Consider the following 19,737-nt stretch of genomic DNA (forward strand, 5'->3'; position numbering starts at 1 on the left):
ATGCATCGATATTTAGGTTCACGCTTCCACGTAAATCATGATTTCGGATATGTAACATTGGACATTCTAAAAGTTGTCCCTGAAGATTCTGGAGTCTATACTTGCAAAGCGATTAACAATGCAGGAGAGGCAATATCATCGATCTCTTTGAAAGTAAAAGCGCGTTCAGCTATCGATTTCGACAGCATACAAACGGATGCGTGGCAGAAGATTCAATTGAAAGAATCAGAAATGAATAAAGTGCCAGAAATGTTTGTCGATACAACTCCGCAGCAAGCACCAGTTTTCACCAAACATCTTGAAAGCTTTGATAAATTAATAGAGGGTCAACGTGTTTATTTAGAAGCTCAGGTGGAGCCGCGGGCGGATCCCAATTTGAGAGTGGAATGGTGCAAGAACGGTATAGCTCTCCAAACTGGAACAAGGCTTCGAAGTACATTTGATTTCGGTTTAGTAACGCTATCGATCAACGGGCTAAGACCTGATGATTCCGCAATTTATACATGCAAAGCAACCAATCTTTTGGGAGAAGCTGTATCAACCTGTAGTTTGAAAATTGCCGATTGTCATTGGTTATTAGGAGATACTTTGCATCCTGATGCTCTACCGAAAATTGATACTTTAGAACAGCCTCAGAGAATCTCTACTGAGCAACCGGAACCTATTTATAAAGAACCAGTTTTTATCACTCATTTAAATAATGTAGAATGCATCGAGGGTGATAACGCTCACTTCGAATGCAATGTAGAACCGTCGAAAGATCCGACTATGAAGATTGAATGGTTTTTGAACAATAAACCTTTGCCGACTGGAGCGAGATTTAAAAGCACTTACGATTTTGGTTACGTGGCTCTGGACTTGACTCACGCTTATGAAGAAGATTCTGGAGTGGTTACTGTTAAAGCTACAAATTCAATAGGAAGTGCACAGACATCTGGTAGTTTAAAATGTACTAGTAAACAAAATATTTATTTTCAAACGCAACATCCACAAGGAGAAGTTGGACTTGAGAAAGTGAAAAAAGCCGAAGATGCTTATCTATCAAAATATAGGAAACCAGAAGAAACTCCTGAACATGAATATTCTAAACCGATCTGGACGGTGCCTCTCGGACCTGAATTTAAATTGGGAGAAGCTGCACCGTTACATCTAGAGGGACAAGTTGAGCCAAAGGATGATCCTAATTTAAAGATTGAGTGGTACTTTAATGGAAAACCTTTAGAACATGGTTCACGCTTTAAAATGACTAGCGATTTTGGATTCATCACTTTGAACTTAACGGACGTTTATGAACGTGACTCTGGTATTTACACTTGTAAAGCCTATAACAAAGCAGGCGAAGCTTTCACTTCAACGACGGTTTATTGTTCTACGAAGGAAAATATCATAGAAAAGTCGCAGCATCCTAAAGGAAAAGAAGGTCTCGAAGCTATTCAAGATCTGGAGGAGTCTTTAAAACGGCAAGAAAGAGTTCCTCTAGCAGAGGAAGAAGGTCAACCACCAATGTTTACATCGCAATTCGAGAATCTAACTAATCTCTTAGAAGGAGAGATTGCTCACTTTGAAGCATCTCTCATCCCTACTGGTGATCAAACTATGATAGTTGAATGGTTTTACAATGGCAAATCTTTAGAAGCTAGTCACCGTACAAGAATCGTTTATGCTTTTGGCATGGTTGTTTTCGAAATTCTCGGTACTAAAATAGAAGATTCGGGTACTTATACTTGTAGAGCCACCAACAAATGGGGTAAAGCAGAAATTAGCGTACAATTAGAATGTATCGACAAGTCCAAAGGACAAAAACCTAAATTTACAACGCAGATTCAATCTTTGGAAAGTTTAAAGGATGGCCAATCAGCTCACTTTGAGTGTAATCTGATCCCAGTAGGTGATCCTCATATGAAAGTCGAATGGTTCCACAATGGAAAACCTCTACGGCATTCGTCACGTTTTAAAATGGTCTCTGATTTCGGCTTTGTAGTTATGGATATCGCCGGCGTGATGTCTCACGACAGTGGAGAATACGTTTGCAAAGCTAGCAATAAATACGGCGAAGATTATACAAAAGCTACGATCAAGTGCTTTGGCAAAAGCGAAGTTTACTTAGATTCTCTGCAGCCGGATTCGCTTGCTAGAATTCGAGAACTTGAAAGTTATACGGGAGAACAAGCAACTACATCTACGACTTTTATCACTGAACCACCGAAATTCATTACGCAGATTGTGGACATAACAAAACTGGTAGAAGGACAGTCCGCACACTTCGAAGCTAGGCTAACTCCAGTGAATGATCCCGATTTGAAAGTCGAATGGTACTATAATAGCAAAAAACTTCCTCACGGTCATCGATATCGCACTTTCCATGACTTTGGTATTGTTATCCTAGACATACTCTATTGTTACGAAGAGAATTCTGGAGTTTACGAATGCAGGGCCGTCAACAAATATGGTGAAGATTTTACGAGAGCAACGCTCAAATGCTTCTCCAAAGCTAATCTTGTTTTAGAATCGCAACTTCCAAAGGGTATGGAGGGCGGTCTAGAAAAAATACAAAATCTCGAAGACTCAATGATTCGTACGAAGGACGAAAAAATTGTAGAAGAACGAGGCAAAGCTCCTATGTTCACTGTACCTTTGAGTAACATTGATGATCTACGAGAGGGAGAAAGTGCGCATTTTGAGGCACGAGTAATTCCTACGGACGATCCAAAATTAAAGGTAATTTAATAAACAATATTTAAATATTAAGGGCAATGAGCTAATTTTCATTAAAATCCTTAAATCAATCTAATATATTGCGAAGAATATCACGTAATGTTGGCGTTTCGTCCCGGCTTCCACTACTGGACTCATCAGTAAGGTATTGTAATGGAAGCCTACCTTAGACGCCTGATTAGAATCTCGATTTAATAACTAAAACAGGCGTCTAAGGTAGGCTTCCATTACAATACCTTACTGATGAGTCCAGTAGTGGAAGCCGGGACGAAACGCCAACATTACGTGATATTCTTCGCAATATATTAGATTGATTTAAGGATTTTAATGAAAATTAGCTCATTGCCCTTATTTCATTATATTAGTAGTTGAATACTTATTGAGTCTTATCATAAATATTTAAATATTAAATCTTATAGGACCGTACATGTGAGAAACACGACCAATAAGAAAATGCCTTTGACGGTCGAGCTGGATCTTAAGTCTAATTATAATTCCGTGTGAATTTATACATATATTACGTATGTAGTCTTTTAAACCGCGCGTCGAACAATTTTTCGGTTTTAAAATGCCATTCTACGAAACTATCGCAATAATATCACGAGTTAAATTATCTAGCAATTTAACAATTTTGATGCTCATAGCATCTTGGGTCTTAATAATGTTGAACGACATATTAAAATCTATGAATTAAAATTTGTAAATAATTAATTTATATTGCAAAAAATATTACCTCGGCCGGGAGTTGAACCCGGATCTAAATAATTTAATTTGTGATATTATTGCGGTAGTTTTGTAGAGTGGCGTTTCAAGACCGGAAAATTGTTCGGCGCGTGGTTTAAGACTACATATGTACATAATATATAAATTCACACGGAATTACAATTAGCACCTAAGATCTAGCTCGACCGTTAATGGCATTTTTTTATTGATTGTATTATAAATTAATAATTTACAATAATTTTAGTCCTATATCATAAGCATGTAAATATATGTTTTATTAGGCATTATATTGTTTCTTTTAATACAGGTCGAATGGTTTTGGAATGGTAAACCATTGCGAACAGGATCTCGCTTTCGCACTTTTTGCGATTTTGGTTTCGTCATTTTGGAAATTTCTCCCATCTACCCTGAAGACTCCGGCGAATATAGTTGTAGAGCAACAAATAACTACGGTGAAGCAGTAACAACGTGCACGATGAAGTGTACGGGCAAACGTAGTATCATTTTAGAATCTCAGTTACCTAAAGGTATGGAGAGTACAATTGATAAGATTGCAGAGTTGGAAGGTCTTGGAGCTGCTTCAGGTCAGATCAGTCCCGAGGATGATACTGGTAGACCGCCAGAATTTATCACGACTCCATTTGACTTAACTTTGACTGAAAATTCTCTTGCTCACTTCGAATGCCGATTACAGCCAATTAACGATTCCAGCATGAGAGTCGAATGGTTCCATAACGGCAAGCCTCTTCTCGCTGGTAGTAGAGTCAAAACGATTCATGACTTCGGTTTCGTCATTCTAGAAGTTGCAAATTGCTATCAACGCGATTCCGGCTTATATACTTGTAAAGCTACTAATCGTCATGGTGAAGCCACAGTATTATGCAAGCTTCAAGTTCACGGACGTCAAGGTATTATCCTGGAGCCTCAATTACCGAATAATTTTAAAACCGGTACAGAAAGCATTCAGAAATTGGAAGAGTCCCTATATAAAAAAGATGAAATCTTGGCGGAGGAAGAAATGCCGAATCCACCGAAATTTATTGTCGAACTGAAAGATATCGAAGTTGAAGAAGCTGGACCGAGTCACTTCGATTGTAGAGTCGAGCCTGTAGGTGATCCTACTATGCGTATTGATTGGTTCCACAATGGTCGGCCCCTTGCAACTGGTTCTCGTATCCATCAAATTAATGATTTTGGATTTATATCATTGGATATGTCGTACACATATGCACGAGATAGCGGCGAATATGTCTGCAGAGCTACCAACAAATGGGGTTCTGCTACTACCAAGGCTACCATTACTTGCAAATGTAAGTGGCATATTTTGATACTAAAAATATAATAGATGCACTTTTATATCTTAACTATTATAATTAAAATATAAAACAAAAATAATTTCTTATTCCTCTTTTTTCTCGTAGCCAAGAAAACGATAGATTTTGATTCTCAATTGCCAATGGGAATGGACGGTGAAAAACTAAAAGAATTGGAGAGAGGACCAGTCTCTCAAGCTCCTGCGGAAGAAGCACCACAGCAACCGCCTCATTTCATCACGCAAATCCAATCGACAACCGTCGACGAGGGTGAACCAGTCAGATTTGAATGCCGTGTGGAGCCCAAAGAGGATCCGAATCTACGCATCGAGTGGTACAGAAATGGCAAATTGATACCTGCTGGGCACAGATATAGAACGGTTTACGATATAGGGTTCGTATCTATGGACATCTTATATGTTTATCCCGAGGATTCTGGTGAATATGTTTGTAAAGCCATCAATAACCTTGGAGAAGATACCACTCGAGCTGCTGTATCTTGCAAGAGTATGTTACAAAATCTTCTACCAATTCTCATTTTTCAAGCTAGATTAGCTGTATCAGATAGGACTTATCAAATAAATATTTCTTTTACAGAATTACCAAGTATTATTTTGCAAAATCAAGTACCAAAAGGTATGAAAAAATCTGAGACCTTGATGCAGATGGAAGCAACAATTAAAAAATATACTTCGGAAATTCATTTAACTGAAGATGATCTATATGACGCGGATAAAAAACAGCCGCCTCGTTTCGTTACGCAGATTCAAGATCAGACCGATCTTATTGAAATGAATAGTACCAAGTTTGAATGTCAATTGGCACCTGTGGGTGATCCAAATATGAAAGTCGAATGGTTCTTTAACGGGAAACCATTACCTCATAAGAATCGATTTACGCCTATTTATGATTTTGGTTATGTCGCGATGAACTTTGGTTGGGTTTATCCAGAAGACAGTGGCGAGTATTTATGCAGAGCTACGAACCTTTATGGAATGGACGAGACCAGAGCTATAATCAAAACTGCGGGAAAACCAGGAATTATCTATGAATCTCAACTTCCAAAAGGCATGAAAAGTATCGAAAAGATCAGAGAAATGGAAGCAGCATGGCAAACGTAAAATATTATTTTACACTTTATTTGTGTATCTATAATAAGAAAAACAATTTCTTTGACTGATAGAATTAATAAGACGCGCACAAAATTTATTTACGTTTTATATGTATCTTGAGATATTGTTTCGAGAAAAAAAATTTTCCAAAGAAAAAAAGTGTTTTTTCCAAGTATTTATTTGTCCATATTAAAAAATCACCGTGATAATGATCCCTTTTACATCGAGCACTTGCACGCGTATTAACTAGCTAGTAACTTTTTTTTCTACTAAATTATATTAATTTCAACAATATACTCAAAGACTGATGTACTATTTGATACACTAAGCATGAAAATAATTAATTAAATACAGATATCATGTATATGTTTACATGTATCGTCGAAATTAAAGATAACTCAATAGAAAGTTACCAGTTAGTATCTGTATTAAGTGCACGATATAAATTAGGCTAATATGAAATAATAATATGTATTATTTAAAACTTCAAACGCATCTTATTACAGTGTACCCGAAGAGGAAAGTGAACAAGAAAAAGTACGCTCGGCGCCTATTTTCGTGACCAAACCAGAACCGGTAATCGTTGAAGAAGGCGACTGGTCTAGATTCTGTTGTCGAGTCACTGGACATCCAAGACCTCGAGTTATGTGGATAATCAATGGACATACGATAGTCAACGTAAGTTTTAAAATATTCCTTCCAATACATTAGATGATTTCGATACATTAAATGATTTTTGGCAAAAATATATTTATAATGTAATTATATTAAATTTGTCCCCTTTTTCACGCAGGGATCCCGCTATAAATTAACATACGATGGCATGTATCATCTGGATATACCAAAGACCAGACAGTACGATCATGGAAAAGTGGAAGTGATTGCAAGGAGCTCCGTTGGCGAAGCACAAACAGAAACGACTCTAACGGTCAAACAGCGAAGCGACGATTACCGCGGTGTATTGAAAAATTCACCAAGACGTAAGTTTTCGTTTCTATCATACATACAAATATACGTAACTACGACTTCTTCGTGCCTCACAATGAAATAAAGTGTCTACATTTTTATAGAATAATGAGATTGTATATGCAGAAAAAATATGAATATAAAAATTGTATATTTAATTAATTTTCAACTTTCTGTAACTTCCTTAAAAAGTACGAAAAATTCACGCGCAGTAACAATTTGAATAGATTACAATATAGATTTATCATATATGAAAATGAAAAACAAAGCGGTTGTAAACCTCCAATAACGAAAGGCGAGCGTAGATTGGAAAATATCGAGCAACCGAAACACAGTACATTTTATATACAAGTATATCGACACATGCATTCTAATACAAAGAACACTGTAAACTATTTGAACATAAATGATTCCTTTTTTCCTGCTTTCCACATTTTGGCACTCCAAAGCCACAAAAACCATTTCAAATCCAACAGCTTCTTCTGCTTCTCCTTCTTCTTCGTCATGGTTGGAAATATCGACGAGAATATTAGAGCATCTTAGATCAAAGGTATCGTATCTCTTATATTCAGGTATGAAAAATATAATCATCGGAAAAACGTTAATATTGTCTTATTTTTATTAATGTTTTTTTTCCTTGTAGACAAGATCATATATATAGTGTTGTGCTCGAGAATATAAGTTTATTGCTTATTAGTGTGTTACTCTTTGACTATATAAGTATGGACTGTCAGTGGGCTACATATTCTATAATAAAATCAAGCGAGAAGTGTTGTCAAGTGTAAAGGTTTTTGATTAACTACAATCCACGCAAAAATTCAAATCAGTTATCTTAACCAAATTGTATCTCTAAATTTTTTGTGTAAAATCTTACTCTAAAAGCCGTATTTTTGCACGAAACGAACAAATGTAACAGAAAAAAGTGTCGTTCTGCCCGCGAAGCGAGATATTAATCGTTAAAGTTTAATATGGCTTATCAATTTTCGTGTATTATTTTACAATTTCGTTTATTAATAATAGGTATATTTATAGTTTTAATATTATATATAATATGTATATGTGTAAATAGAATATATAACTAAATTTTTACATTAATTTCTCACGTACATTAATTTTTCATGTAAAAAAAGCTTATAGTTTCATTCTTACACTGTTTCTTATTTTTGTAGCGCGTGCTACTACAATTTGTTACGAAACAGTAAGTAGACATTCAAAGAAACATTCGATTCGCTCTTCAATGTTTGTTACAGTTTGTGCTTTAGTTCTTGGTTACTGATGGCGCTGCTATTTGGCAACAAGTATGAAGTTGGTTACTGGCAGTCCAAACTTATATAATCAAAGGTGTTATTTAAGTTCATTTAAGTTAAAGGGAATGTTGAAGCCACCTGTATTACCGATAAAGCTAGCATTTTTTTACGTTTTCGTTCCTGTCTAATTTCTTCGTAATAATTTTAAACAATAAAAATTCCTTCTCCACAATTAAAATATTCAGACTAATGTACCTGTCCTTGATGTATTTTGTGTCCAAAACTGGAAAAAGTGAAAGGGCAAGTACATTAGCATGAATATTTAAATCATGGAGAAAGAATTTTTATTCTGCGGAACTACTACGAAGAAATTAGACAAGAACGAAAACGTAAAAAAAAACGCTAATTTTATCGATAATATTGGGCTGTTCCAGCATCCCTTAAATCTCAATTTATTTATTTCTTACATTTATACTTAACTTTTAATCTGTATTTAAGATATTTATTCAAGATAATAGATTGTTCGGAAAATTCGTTTCAAATTTTGTTAGCTTAAAATTATATACAGAATATATTCATTACAAAGTTTCCGACTGTCTGATGTGAAAGTTTTTAGTTTTCCCTAAAAAATTCGTCTTTTTAAAATGTTCGTATTATACTATTTTTTATTACTGAATTATTGGCGAGTTAAATAAAAAGGAACATTCCGATTTTATTACTTATAACTTCGTTAAAAATCGTTGTACCACAATTCAAGACACATATTTTTAATATTTGCACTGTCGAATGGCATAATTGCCTATTTTATTAAAGATAGAATTATAAATTAGAGCTAAAAATATGATATTACGCAATAGTTACAAGAAGAATAATATCATAGCATAAATGCATATATTATATATTCTATTTTTTTTAATTGACATTTATAATATATCACTCAATAGAAAAACGTTTCAGCTTTAAGAATTTAGTTTTGTAATTGTAATACGATGATTTTTAACGGAGTTATGAGCAATCAAAGTAAAAATGCTACTTTTTATTTAATTCAAGAACAAAAAATTATAGGAACATTTTTAAAACAACAATTTTGTAAGGGAAAGTTCAAATTTTCATGATAGATTGTCGAGAAATTTTGCAATTTTTTTTTGGGCACACAAAGTGAGAAAAAAGTTTTTTATTTTCTTTTAACTCGTACTTATTATATATAAAAATTATTAATTTTACACAAACTAAAAAAATATAGTGAGTTTTTAAAGGTAAAGATTTAAAGCTTAAAGTCCTTTTTCTAAATTTAAATTTCGTTCATTTTTAACGAAGATGTACATATACAATTTTAGGTTAACAGAATTTCGAATGAACTTTTTTCAATAAATATGGAATAGTCCACTCCCCCGATGGTCTTAACTTTGATATATCTTGTCAAGGTCATGTTTTTAAGTAGGGATGTGCGATCTCGATCCGATCTTTTAAAAGATCGATCTTTTTGCAAAAAAGGATCGATTTTTTAATCGATTCGTCAGTATCCGATTTTAAGATAGATCGATTCATTTAATAAGAGATCGATCGTTCTTCGAAGCGGGCGGATTCGAAAATTCAAGATATATTTTGATATATTATTTTATTTCTGTTGTTCACTGAATGTTGAACAAAGGATAAAATAATATCTGGATACACTTAGGTGATGTTTCTTAATGCCGTTAGCAGCCCTGTCTTGTAGTTGTAGTCGCCGTCCGTTTACTAGGTGTGTGTTCCAAAATTGACTGTCAGTACTGAAAACCTATAGTGCTCGTGATATAAATTATAGATTTTCAGTACTGGCAGTCAATTTTGGAACACCCTAGTTGTCATAGTCATAATTTTTGAATGGCATAACGGCGCGTGCTGATATTTCTGATGTTTCTGTTCACAAAGGTAAACCATTTCTTATATTTATTTATTTCGTATATTTTATTTATATTATATTTCGTATATTTTCATATAATAATTTTTATTGTGTTTTTGTTGCACTATTAAACAAATATGGTTTATAATATATATAATAAAAAATACTTAATATTTTCTTTTAGAACTCTATTATTTTATTGAAAATAAGTGTTTCATGTCGTGTTCCAAAGAATTTAAAGTTATAATATCATTATTGTGCTTACACTGTCTACATTTACAGTTACCGGTAAATATTAATCGGGTTTAATAATATCCGTAGTTACAACTAGCAATTACATATTACTGACAAAATGTATAAATAAATGCTAGTTAAATTTTAATTTATACCAATTGACACTGACAGTTGTCATCAAATTGAATTTATATACGACATTTTACCGAATCTTATATGTTAGTAATTCATTTATGTCATAACTACAGTACAAAATATTATTATAGATTAATTAATTAAACCTAAATTTTTATTTTAAATTAAAATTATTTTACTCGGAGGCAAATCAGATTTATGTTTAAATTCTTTTGTTGAATTTTTAAATCATCAAATTATCATCTATTCCATTATCACTTCTCGTGAGATGTCACAAAAAAATTTTAATTGAATCGATCTTTAATAGATCGATTTCAAACAATCCGATTCTAAATCGATTCAAAAATCGATACAATTAAAGGAGATCGCACATCCCTAATTTTAAGTAATCTCCAACAAGAAATCATTATAACCGTTGCTCGTTATTCGTTGAACTAAATAATCTTCAACAAAAAAAACTTCTGCTATATAAAACAAAAATTTTCTTTGAAAACATTATTTTTTTATATAATGTTTGTTTTTAAAGTCAAGACTGTTTTTAAAGTAAAAATTTATAATTTAGTAACAACTTGTTATTCAAAGCGAAGTTTTCCCTCCTTGCTAAGCTTAACGATTTTTCAGAGAGAGTGAATCTTGCTTCGCGTCGAAAGTCGAAGGGAAACGCTCCTAAAGAGGGGGTGAAGTGGGATGGACTATTTATAGGCCTGTCCAAATCTCGGCCTGTCTAAATCGGAGCCTAATCCCGGATATACAATAGGTGTTTTAAGCCTTAAGTAATAAAAAATTTTAACTAATTACAATCAAATTCGAGGAGAATAATCGATTATAATTCGTCCATTTTTTATGTCTTAAGATTTAAAACTCTATTGTAGATCCAGGGTAAACGCTTCCACCTCTCCGCCGTCTTGATAGAACGAGACAGAGCGTAAACAACAAAAGGATAGACGCCAGCGCTCCGCAGGAATTCAGGTCTATCCAAGTATCGTAAAGCGAAGAGGCTGAGTTACCCCGTATCTCAATCGAAATAGCCTATCGTATTCTCTGTCTGTAGCAGAATAAGTCTTAAACAGATAAAATCTTCATTAGTACTTTATAGATTATAATTTACTTGCACAGTTACGTATTTCAACAACAAAAATACCATTAAACATATCACGCATCAATTGGGTAAAATGCCTTTCGAATTCCATTTAAAATACCAAATATAAGATACTTTTAAAAAGAGTATTTAAAATACAAAATGTAAAATAGATTCTTTTAATCCATTTTAAATATAAAATAGATAAATGGGAATTTTAAATGGTTTTCAAATGCAAAATGGTCTTACTTGGTATACATATTTTTAAGTATTTTATGTTGGAAATTACTTTGCATAATGCTGGAACATCCATTTTTTTAATAAAAATCGATATTTATGGATTTGTAATTAATATCTATTTTATATTACAGTTTAATTCACAATTTATTGGGATAATTATAAAAAATTAAAGAAAATACAAGAAGAAGGAAGTCAATAACAGTCAAAGCTGGATCATAATGCTTATTATAATTATGTGTGAATTTTGTATACTGCGTATGTAGTCCCCCCATATAAATCGCGACGCTGATAGTTTTTCAGCATTGACGCGCGCATACATACTTACTACCGCAGTAATATCACGAACTTTAATTGATTAACAATTCTTGATGCTCATAGCATCATGGATCTTAATAGTTTTGAATGACATATTAAAATCTGAAAAGGATAATTTTTAATTTTCGTATTTAAAATTCTGTAATTCTTATGTATTGCGAAAAATATTAATAATTTTGGTGTTTCGTCCAGGTTTCCACTATTGGACTCATCAGTAAGGTATTGTAGTGGAAACCTACCTTAGACGCCTGTGTAAATTATTAAATCGAGATTCTATATATAGAGATATACGCGTATCTCAGTATTTGCAAGAAATTTTTACGAATATCGATAGACCTCTGATGGGGGAGGGGATCGACGTAGTAATATTCTTCGCAATATTTATCTAAAGTAGGAATAACGTCTTTTTCAGGATCGACGTGTATTAACAAATATTAAAATCTTTTTAAGACTGTATAATGATAAATAATATTTATATGGGAGTACTACATACGCAGTATACAAAATTCACACATAATTATAATAAGCATTGTGATCCAGCTTTGACTGTTATTAACTTCCTTCTTCTTATTGTTGTTTATCATTGTACAGTCCTAAAAAGATTTTAATATTTGTTTAAAAAAATACATTTTACAGTAATACAGTTTTATTTAATTTAATAAACGCACTATTTGCTTTGAGTAACAATTGTTTTTTAAATGTATCAGACAACATCGTCATAGAAGAAATTGTGTTCTCACCAATCACGATACTTGATTCTTCTTAAGGGAAAATTTATGAATACATAAAAAAACCATTTACCTATTTTATAAATGGTTAAATGATAGACATGATTCCATTTCAAATGTAAAATGAAAATGGTTTTCTAAAAAACTATTCAAAATGGAAAATGCAAAATGCCATTTCCATTTTAAATATGTATTTAAAATGGAACTATTTTAAATATTACCCAGCCCTGCGCATCATTGAGTCAATACATAATTAAACGATGAAATGTATTGAAAATGGAACATGTTGGTATTCATATTTTCGATAATAAGAAATAAGAATTCACGAAAAAGATTGGTATAACGTTGTTATATAGATGCCACAGGCAGAGAATAATAGGCTATTCCGATTGAGATACGGGGCCCCTCAGTCCCTTCGCTCTACGACGCTTGGACAGGCTTGATTCAGGCGGAGTACTGGCGTTTATCCTTTGTTGTTTCCGCTCTGTATCGCTCTATCGAGACAACGGAGGGTACGGTCAAAGTCTCGCTACAAATGCTTTGAAGCGTTTGATTGACCAATCAGAAGAAACAACTTTACAAATTTTGACCAATCAAAAAACGCTTCAAAGCATTTGTAGCATAGCAACGCGTTAACCGTACCCGGAGAGATGGAAACGTTTATATAGGCTCATAAACCGAGTTTTGGACAGGCCTAATTTATACCTTATTTAATATTTATTCTTATTTATTACACCATACTCTTTGCTTTCTTATTACTATAATATGAAATAATTCATGTCAGGTATTGTTTATAGAAAGTGCAAATATTCAGCAGATTTCCGTATTTCTCATCAATATTGCGCAATCAATATGATTTGATCTTAATTACTATCATGTTTTTAAATTATTGTTTTTCTTGCATTTTTGTTTGTCCTTTTCTTTGTTTTTGAATATGCGTTTTTTATATCCTATATTCTATACCCGTCCTTTAATGCCTAGCACGAAAAATAGCAAGCGGTTGTATATCAAAACTAATCCGTCGAAAAAAATAAACGACGATTTACGTAAAAGTACTTAATTAATCAGACGAAGAAACTTCGCAATTCAACAGATTTATTTGTTGTTTTTAGATTGAAAGAATACCTTCTCATAATACGAAGGAGAGTACGTTCATAAGAGATAAATAGTTTAATCTAACAATATTTTCGATAATATATAAAAGCAAAGCAATTTCAGATATGCGTTAACCATACGAATTTTCCATATCCAGCTCGATTCCTATTATCTGTTATCTATGTGTCGTCGATATGTGTTGTATCATCGTTCACGTACTGTGTCTTAGACATCATGATTTTCGATTAGATATTTTTATTTTTTGATTAAAGGAAATGTAACCTTGCTTCAATGAAGTATCTGAATCCGATCTTGTAATCAATTATAACGTGAATAATTCATTAAATTTTCAAGGAAAAATGTACAATTGCTTCGAGTATATAATTCCTGCAAAAATGCCTCACTAAAGAACACTGTATTCGCTATCGAGATTAAATCAATCTATGATATATTCATACGCATTTTTATTTATGAGAAACATAAGATGTACGAGGGCACGTAGATATCATGTATTGTTTCTTTAGCCTGGTACGATTATGGACTAACACAGTACCAGACCGAGCGGGAAAACACAGAATTGGAGCGTGTATTTGACGAACGTCATCAAAGCGTTTCCCAAGGAATCGAAATTGCCACAGAGCATCTTGGCCCTAAAGTTATTAAAGAGCCTGAGACCGAATGGCAAAAATCCGTTAAGAGCAAAAAGAATGAAGATTATTATAATAAGTTGATGAATCTTGAAGAGGAACAAATGCTCAAAGAGACCAGATTAAGGGAAGCTTCGCATCAATTTGCTATTCCTGGCGACAAAGTCATTGCACATTCCTTAGCAAAGGGAATGGCTCAAAAGTATGAAGAAAGTTTGTAAGTATTATAATAAATATTTAATAATATTAGCAACCTGTATTTAAATATTTGATAATTTTTCATTACTAGAGAGGAACAACCACAGCAAGAACCTATACAACCATTTCCGAAATATGTAAAAAAACCATTTGTTACTGAAGTGGATATAGATACAGAACGCGTTAAAGCCGCTGAAAAACATCTTCCAGAACCGTCTGAATCCACAGTTCATGGTCGCGAAGTTCATGTTGCAAAACAAAAACAAATACAAAAGGAAGTCAAAGGTGACGTAGAAATAACAAGAAAAATTACAGCAACAGAGACAACGGAAGTAGAACATAAAGCGAAAACGCAAGAACGCATGGTGCAAGGTCAAATCAAACCTGCCAAACCGCCCATTTTTACGAAGAAAATTCAACCTTGTAGAGCATTTGAGCAAGAACAAGCCAAATTTGAAGTTGAATTTGATGGCGATCCACTACCAACTATCAAATGGTACCGTGAAGATTTTCCTATACAAAACTCAGTCGACCTTCAAATTTACACCTTCAGTACCAAGTCGGTATTAATTATTAGACAAGTTTTTATGGAAGACTCTGGTATCTTTTCTGTCATCATTGAAAATAGAGGAGGAAAAGCCAAATGTAGTGCCAATTTAGTCGTAGAGGAACGCAGAAGGCAGCCTGGACGAGGTGGTGCAGTACCACCCAGTTTCTTATCTACAATCCAATCTGTTTCTGTTGTTACTGGACAACTCGCTAGATTCGATGCCAAAATTACTGGTACTAAACCTCTGGATGTTTATTGGCTTAAGGTAAAATACGTAAAATACATATATATATATATATATAACAAATTTGCCGGGTAAATTGGTAATTTTATATATAGCGTATAGAATAGAAAATTTTAATTAATTTAAATTTAAATCTTTTTATTATAGAATAGCAAAAAGATAATAGTGGATATCCGGTATAAAACTTTGGAAGAAGACAATATTTATACGTTTCTGATTCTGGAGACAGTACCAGAGGATACTGGCAAATATGAATGTGTTGCGATTAACAGTGCCGGAGAAGCGCGTTGCGAAGCGGAATGTAATGTTCGTAGACTACAATCTCCAATAAAAGTCATAAAACCTACAATGCCAACAGTAGAAAAAGCGCCGATAGTTTTGGAGCTATTAAGAGATCAAACCATTAAGGAAGGAACTTCAGTCGCTTTCACCTGTAGGATCACAGGAAAGCCTATTCCTACTATACAGTGGAAGAAAGCTGATAAGGTATATAATAATAAAATAATTAAAGAAACAAAACCGGACACTCAGTATTAATACGATAAATTGTGTGATAGCAAAACATTTAGAAGTCCAAGAATAATAATATAGAAATGTTGTGAAAAGAATAAATATCAAGAATTAATATGATAAAAAGTCAAAATTCATATTTAATAAGATCACATAAGAGTCGACATGTAATGTTTCGGCTGCCAATTCGAGCCCTCTTCAGATGTAAAGATATACAATAAATAAAATATACACAATCAAATTATATAGCGCGGGACGGGCGCGAGCGCACGAGCGAAGCTATAAGCAACTATAACCCCCACTCGTTACACAATGTACTATATAATTTGCGTATATTTTTTTATTGTATATCTTTACATCTTAAGATGGTTCGAATTGGCAGCCGAAACATGTTATGTTAACTCTTATTAAATATGAATTTTGATATTTTATCATATTAATTTTTGATATTTATTTTTCTTTTCAATGTTTTTATATTATTATTATTCTTAGACTCCTACATGTCTTGATATCACACAATTTATCGTATTAATCATAAAATAATAGCTACAATAAAATAACTTTGACGCAATTAATTTTTTAAATAATTTTATTTGCGAGTGCTTTATATGTTATTTATAGATAATCAAACCATCGAAGTACTTTCAAATGCAAAAAGAAGACGATTTTTATACCTTGAGGATTTCTGAAGCTTTTCCCGAGGACGAAGGTGTTTATAAATGTATTGCTAAAAACCCCGCTGGCGAGGTCACAACCTTTGCTAATCTCAGAGTTCTTGGTAAGACAAAAAAAATCAAATTCAATGACATATATATATGTATAGTATATATGCCATTGATAAAACATTTCGAAAAAAACATATATATATATATATATATATACATATATATAATATTATACAATAGGTTTGTTATAAAAAAATAAAACTGATGTTCAATGATGACTATTCAAATTTGATCTTTTTAAATCTTTTATTAACAATATGGTTGCCGCACTACTTTTCTCCATTTTTAATTATAGCTCCCGACACAACTGATGTCCTGGCAAAATTGACTCCTTTGAAAGATCAGATAGTCATAGAAGGACAACCAGCTCAATTTAAGACTCAAGTGAGTCCGGCAAAGCCTAAACCAACAATTCAGTGGTATCGAGAGGGTGCCTTGATCCCACAATCACCAGACTTTCAGGTAAATATTTTGCCATTGTTCTTCCGTGAAACATCAAAGGAAATTTCACATTTAGAATGATATTCAATGAAGATATGACATATATCATTTTCAGATGATTTATGAAGGGAACAATGCGGTGTTACTAATAGCAACTACCTATGAGGAGGATACTGGTACCTTCACTTGCCGCGCTACAACCTCAGCCGGTACCGTAGAAACATCTGCCAAACTCATCGTCAAAAGTAAGAACTAAATAAAAGATATAGAATCGATTGCTAACATGACACGATTGTTCTTATATTATACTCCAAAAACTGCCGGAGACAAATACTCGAGACGTATATACTTAATAGAGACGTATATTAGCTCGAGACAGTAGCATGACAAATCAATTAACAAATTAATAATATTAGTGAATTGTTTATTAAATCTTGGAAAAAATTATATTCTAACTTTTTTTAGTTTGTTGTACTTCTTGCTGTACATTGATTGAATGTCAATTAATTAACGCAAGTTTTTACTTTTCGATATTCGCATAGGTATGGTAATAATCTCTCAGGAATTATAGATTATTATAGTTTCGAGATTTTAAAAGAAATGAAGTTGTTTTCAATGGCACATGATACAACAAAATAGATATAAAACGGATGTTGAGGTGATCACTGAACTTAAAGTTTTTACAATATCGCAATTGATCATTGCTAATAATGTATACATTAATTTCCATCTGACGTGTTCATTGCGACTAACGTCTTTACATCGTCTCAAAGTCTTATAACGTCTACGCGTAGCACGATTCGCCATAAATATCCCCTCATATTTTTACTTTTGTGCTTTATTGTGCTTCCCTGAAAGAACGTAACCTATTGACCTTGCTATTGTAGTTTTCTCAACTTTCATCTCAAACAAATCTCCTGTAATTAAAAATAACGTGCGCGCTCGGGGAGTTTGTACTAACTATCATATTTTTTGAGAATAGTTAAGCGAGTGAAACGAGGAATAAGTATTATGCTAATATTTTAATTTATTTAGGATAAAAATGATGTTCGCAGAGAATACTGTAACTTTGTAAATAGATTTAAAATTTGGAATTTCGCGCGATATTAATTAGTATAGATAAAAACGAAGGAAAAATGCAATGCAACTGCGTTAACTACGTAACTTGTTTACTCGTTCACTATATAATCTTGATGTTTATTATAAAAGTGTTTTATTAAAAGATGTTATTATAAAAAGTATACAGTAAAAAAGAATATATATATATACATACACATATTACACAATTTGCTTATTATATATGACGCCCATATTTTACGATTATATACATATATGTATATATATATGTTCATTTATTAAAGAATTTACAATGACAAAAAATATCGTCCTATACTAATCAATTATTTATTATTGTACAATGAAAGTCGCAATAAAACCAAATGTTCTAAATATGTCCAAGTCTCGTTTGTTGTTGTTTCGACAATTGCCTCAATTATTAATTTCTATCAATTTTAACGTGACCTTCAATAGAAAAATCTTTGAAGCGATAATAGATTCCAGTTCAATATGATGTAAAACATATATAAAATTTATATAATTATTAATAATATATTATATATTTTTATAAATCTCGTCCTGTACGTAAATTAATTATCTAAATTAATACATTCAATGGTTTGTAACAAAAAAAATGTTAATGTAAAAAATATCTATTGTTAGAGGAAGGAAGATGTATATTGAAGAACGTTTTTTCATTGAACTCTCTCTCAGATGTCGTATGTAAGAGAGAAAGTACATAATACGTGTTTAACATTCTAAGGAACAAATAATTTACATTAAAACAAAAAATAGAACAAAATTTCTAATTTACCCTTGATTAAATATTACTGAAGCACTGTATATTCAGCAATTTATATATATATATATGTATATACATTATATGTTAATTACTGTGTATGTGAGCATAGGTATATATGTGCCATCTATGTATAGATGTTTAACTAAAACTGTGTGACATTAACACATTTTTTTTAAATATAAACTATTCTTAAAAAAGCTTTAAACTACATTTTTTTAAATTAGACTTATATCACTTTCAAAAAAACAGCTTATATACATACATATATATAATATGTATATGCATATAGATATAATTATAATTTATGATATTAGTTTTTTGTGTAAAATATATTCCAAGTGAAAAACAGATTCAGTGCCGTACACCAAGCAAAGCCCTTTTCTTAGACTATTTTTGAGCACGTGATGTGTATTACATTACCTAGCTATATTTGGTCGCTGGCTCAGAATTCCGCAAAGATTCGTCGACCACGGTACTTCAGATTGTGTTTACAAAATCTATTTTTAAAAAACAGGTATATAACCTGTTATTAGTTTACTTTATACTTTAAATATTTTTGCTTTTTACTATTAGTTGATAAAATTAAAAAATTATAATAAAATATTACAATTTTTAAGTTTTTTATTAGAAGTAACAGTATATAAATTTTATATACATCTTACAATATGTGTGTGCATCTGCTCGCAGATGTATACTTCCAGAAATTTTTAACGGTTAATTAAACAAGTACATTACGTGTATCTCTAAAATCTTGTTAATTACAAATTTATATTATACAGGG

At 32.4% G+C, this 19,737-nt stretch overlaps 1 protein-coding gene across 1 annotated transcript in view; it reads left to right on the top strand.

The window, feature by feature from the left end:
- The window catches only part of LOC108775276 (titin), a 55,663-nt gene that overhangs the window by 28,640 nt on the left and 7,286 nt on the right, over window positions 1-19,737 (top strand). Inside the window, exons 28-39 of the mRNA XM_018541586.1 lie at window positions 17-2,718; window positions 3,746-4,748; window positions 4,860-5,258; window positions 5,349-5,868; window positions 6,370-6,541; window positions 6,657-6,843; window positions 14,308-14,647; window positions 14,720-15,443; window positions 15,570-15,908; window positions 16,554-16,710; window positions 16,953-17,119; window positions 17,214-17,343. Of these exons, the coding sequence (XP_018397088.1) occupies window positions 17-2,718; window positions 3,746-4,748; window positions 4,860-5,258; window positions 5,349-5,868; window positions 6,370-6,541; window positions 6,657-6,843; window positions 14,308-14,647; window positions 14,720-15,443; window positions 15,570-15,908; window positions 16,554-16,710; window positions 16,953-17,119; window positions 17,214-17,343 (6,840 nt within the window). The remainder of the gene's footprint in view (window positions 1-16; window positions 2,719-3,745; window positions 4,749-4,859; window positions 5,259-5,348; window positions 5,869-6,369; window positions 6,542-6,656; window positions 6,844-14,307; window positions 14,648-14,719; window positions 15,444-15,569; window positions 15,909-16,553; window positions 16,711-16,952; window positions 17,120-17,213; window positions 17,344-19,737) is intronic.

Source organism: Cyphomyrmex costatus, unplaced genomic scaffold (genome assembly GCF_001594065.2).
Source record: "Cyphomyrmex costatus isolate MS0001 unplaced genomic scaffold, Ccosl1.0 scaffold294, whole genome shotgun sequence".
NCBI classification, from domain to species: Eukaryota; Metazoa; Arthropoda; class Insecta; order Hymenoptera; family Formicidae; genus Cyphomyrmex; species Cyphomyrmex costatus.